At 43.7% G+C, this 3,879-nt stretch overlaps 1 protein-coding gene across 1 annotated transcript; it reads right to left on the reverse strand.

Moving 5' to 3' along the window:
- Window positions 1-380: 380 nt before the first annotated feature.
- On the reverse strand, window positions 381-2,510 carry LOC143127867 (C-type mannose receptor 2-like). Its single transcript, XM_076289582.1, has 5 exons — window positions 2,474-2,510; window positions 1,866-2,249; window positions 1,391-1,735; window positions 746-1,096; window positions 381-388 (listed from the first exon to the last, which is right to left on the reverse strand). Exons 1-5 carry the CDS (start codon window positions 2,508-2,510, stop codon window positions 381-383), a joined length of 1,125 nt encoding a protein of 374 aa, XP_076145697.1.
- Between the last annotated feature and the right edge of the window lie 1,369 nt (window positions 2,511-3,879).

The following is a 3,879-nucleotide window of genomic DNA, read 5'->3' on the forward strand; positions in this document are numbered from 1 at the left end:
GCCGCAGTTTGCCCACCCCTGACCTAGCCTGTCATTTGTTTTGCAAAAATCCACAGCTCCCGGTTCTTCTGATCCAATCAGAGCAGAGCTGTATGAGAGTGTGCACTGACGAGCACAAATTCGATGAGAGGGTGCTCGGTGGTAGTGGGGGGAGGGATATGATAACATTCAAAATTTTGGCTAGGTCCCCTCAATCTGTCAGACTTGCCAACTGCAGCTTTAATCATACTCATCAGAAATAGCCATGTACAGCAGGTCAGGAACAGCAAACATTTGGCACAGAACTCTACTGTACTTTTGTGCTGTAAAATGTGACATCATTGCTAACAAACAAAACATATTAAAATTGCAGTATTGAACTACATCAATTTCTTGACTTATTAGTACACTGGAAGAGGAAATATAATGGTAGTAACATATGAAATTGTATATAGTTGTAAAGTTACTTCAGATTAAATGAGTGCTGCAAATGAGGAGTTTCTCCAAGGCTACTCTGGACTGAGGAGGATTCAGTCACACTGCTCTGTAAGAGGAGGTGAACACACACACACACACACACACACACACACACACACACAAACAAACACACAAAATAGAAGTTACTGAAGTTAAGTTCTCTTTCAGTCTAGAACTAAACTTAATTAGTGCCAGTGTGTATTAATTTGTATCAGAGGACCCCCCCCCCCCCCCCCACACACACACACACACATACACATATGTCCATAATGAGCAAAGACAAACTCACCCACAGTGGTGCAGATAAAGTTGAGTTTGTCAGTCTCAGTCAGGTTGCTGACCCACTGCCCCCCTCCAGACTCCACTGCCCCCACTCTGTGTTTGCAGGACTCCACTTGCTCTTGTCCTGGGGCCCAGTGGTTGTAGCAGACGGTCTCTCCACAGACCCAGAACCAGCCCAGGCCGCAGGCTTGACGCAGGCCCAGCCACACGTGAGCAGTGGAGGCTCCTTTAGCCCGCTCCCTCACCCAGCGCTGGACCCGCTCGGACGTCACAGACACCAGGTCCACATGGTGCTCTCGGCAGTACTGCAGTGCCTCTGTCCAGGTCTTATTGTCACAGACCAGAACCAGAAGTTTCTCTAGAGGGAAAATACAGTGAGAGAATACTGATTCCTGCTCAGTGCTGGAGTCCTTCTAAGATTTTCATTCTATCTGCAGTAACTAAATGTGCTGAGTGGCGACAAGGGACAGAGACAGTGCCATCACAGAGAAGACCAATAGGAGCTAGTACCACCATAACAGAGATAAATCCACCAGGCCTTGAGATATCAGGTCTACTCCACCATCATCAGGTCATCAGCACATCTGCTCAGGATCATGCTGTTGTTTGTGTCTGAACCCCTATCAAGCAGAGAGAAGGGACAGTGACTCACCTTCATAGCAGATGAAGGGTATTTGATGATCGTCACAGCTTGCATCATTCCACCACCCCCCGGTTGCATTAAGAATTTCAGCACAGAACTCGTCACTGCTGCCATAATTGGGTTCTCGAGTGTTCCAGTGGCGGAATGAGGAGCTGCTGCCATCTGACCACTCCCAGGCATCTCTGAACAGGCCGATCCAGGCAGATGAACCTCCACTAACTTCCTCTATCTGGTCGTTCTCTTTCTGATTCCTCACACTGGCCAGGTCTGTGTGTCTCTCTCTGCAGTATCTCTGAGCGTCTGCCCAGTTCTTCTTATCAGTAACAAGCACATAGGGATGTGTGGAGTTTCCCCCTGTGGTAATACATAGGTAACAGTTAACTGGGAATCAGCACAGCTTTACAGTCTAAACTAAAGTGAGTTTACAAGTACATCTTCACAGTTCTGATGCATGTATTTCTGAGTAAATGAATACAATTCTCACCATCATAGCAGATGAAGCGATGGCTGTGGCTACACCTGTCATCATGCCATTTTCCATTTTCTCCCTTGAACACGCACTCTTGATGACCTCCATCTGGTTGCTTTTCACCCCAGTTCCTGAACTCTGCTTCATTTTCTCTGTAGAAACCCCTGTCAGTCAGAGACCACTGCCACTTGGGACTGCTTCCCTGCTTCAGCCCAATCCAAGCCTGACTGACACCAGCTTCATGGATCATGCTCTTCACCTTCTCCATCTCTGTCATGTCGTCTATGGTGGCGAGGTCAGTGAACTTCTCTCTGCAGTACTGCTGAGCTTCTGTCCAGCTCTTCTGCTCCTTCACCACATAGAACTGACGTGGTACAGAGGAGGAGAGACCGCACAGACCTGAATAGAGAGAGGAGTGAGCACACACACACACACACACACACACACATTTTTATGCATGCCAGTATCAGCCACTATCAGGACACCAAGTAGGCTGTTCAATTCTGATTTTTTACATTGAATAAAAAACATTCCACTGATAATCACAACAGATCACAATTTACATCATAACAACATGTACACACACAAACAATGTGCTTATACGGCTTAGAGTCAGGTCATACTGCTATTCCTCCTGTGTTGTCCTACATTTTGCCACATTCTAGCCATCTACATTTCTGCCATTCTTTCGCCACAGAATACTGTATGTCATGTTTTAGTCATGTGTTTATTATGTCAGGGATCATATAGGGATTGTCAAAAGGATTTTTTTGGCTGCACCAATCACATCGGTGTATCTGATATGTAGGCCAGAGGCGATCTAAACAGATGACAACAGCGCTGCGACATCGAAGTCCGGAATCAATGAGTAAACACTGGTCATAGTGTTATCCAATTGTGTGCAGTGATATTTTCAAATGCATGCTTGGTGCCGTCCATCAAGTTGGGCCATTTTCATTACTCATAGCCAGATCCAAATCTTTGTAGATTTTGGACTGGATTTCCAGTCTAGGATGGAGTAGGATATGGAGACAAATTGACAAGCGTGATTTATTTTCGTGGACTGGACAGGGCGACGGTCATATTTTGTACCGCTATACGGTACATCTAGTTTCTATTACAGTTTTTTTTCAACTGCTTACACACTTAATCTTTGCTTGTCACACAATTTTCTAAACATGTCTTCCAAACATCATAACCCCACATTTCGTTTGTCAAACACAACCCATCAACCCACACTAAATCACCAGTGCTTCACTCTCTCTCTTCACATGTGTAAACACTCATTACTTTACGGAACACCATCCAGTCATTGCCTTAGTATAGGCCTATAAACAGATACTCTATATGTAGGTATGGACCCTTTCAATCTGGCCCTAGAGGATTTCAGAACCAATGCAGATACTTTGAAAGAAATGTTGACTTTATGTATAGTAAAACTTGTCTTTTTTACTATATTTTTGTGTCTTTTTTGTCCACCATCCAATCATGTCCACCATCCAATCATTGCCTTAGTATAGGTCTATGAATAGATGTAGTCTCTATATAGGTATGGACCCTTTTACAGTTTTTTTCAACTGCTTACACACTAAATCTTTGCTTGTCACACAATTTTCTAAACATGTCCTCCAAACATCATAACCCGACACCAAATCTGCAAAACCATACACTAATTCTCATTGTTTGACTCAGTTTTCAATTGACTATACACATTTTGCAAAACACCACACACCATTTTCTACCTAACACACAAAAATCTAACAGGAAGTAATTTGATTTCGTTCTTCAAACACAACCCATAAAAATGCCACACTAAATCACCAGTGCTTCACTCTTTCTCTTCACATGTGTAAACACTCATTACTTTACTGAACACCATCCAATCATTGCCTTAGTATAGGCCTATGAATAGATATACTCTCTATATAGGTATAGACCCTTTCAATCTGCTCCTAGAGGATTTGCGGTTGAAATGTTCAGAACCAACGCAGATACTTTGAAAGGAAAATGACAGTAATCTGACTTTAGC

This window comes from Alosa pseudoharengus, unplaced genomic scaffold, assembly GCF_046254945.1.
Source record: "Alosa pseudoharengus isolate Yale_2024_CS ecotype anadromous, Long Island Sound unplaced genomic scaffold, YU_APseudo_1.1 YU_APseudo_1.1_scf_17, whole genome shotgun sequence".
Taxonomy (NCBI): Eukaryota; Metazoa; Chordata; class Actinopteri; order Clupeiformes; family Clupeidae; genus Alosa; species Alosa pseudoharengus.

Excerpts from the sequence above, each read along its gene's own strand:
- LOC143127867 (XM_076289582.1), bottom strand. The coding sequence starts at position 2,510 with ATGTGGCAAAATGTAGGACAACACAGGAGGAATAGCA. Across the intron at positions 2,250-2,473 it reads ACAACACAGGAGGAATAGCA|GTCTGTGCGGTCTCTCCTCC; the intron begins GTATGACCTGAC and ends CTCTCTATTCAG. Across the intron at positions 1,736-1,865 it reads TCGCTTCATCTGCTATGATG|GGGGAAACTCCACACATCCC; the intron begins GTGAGAATTGTA and ends GTATTACCACAG.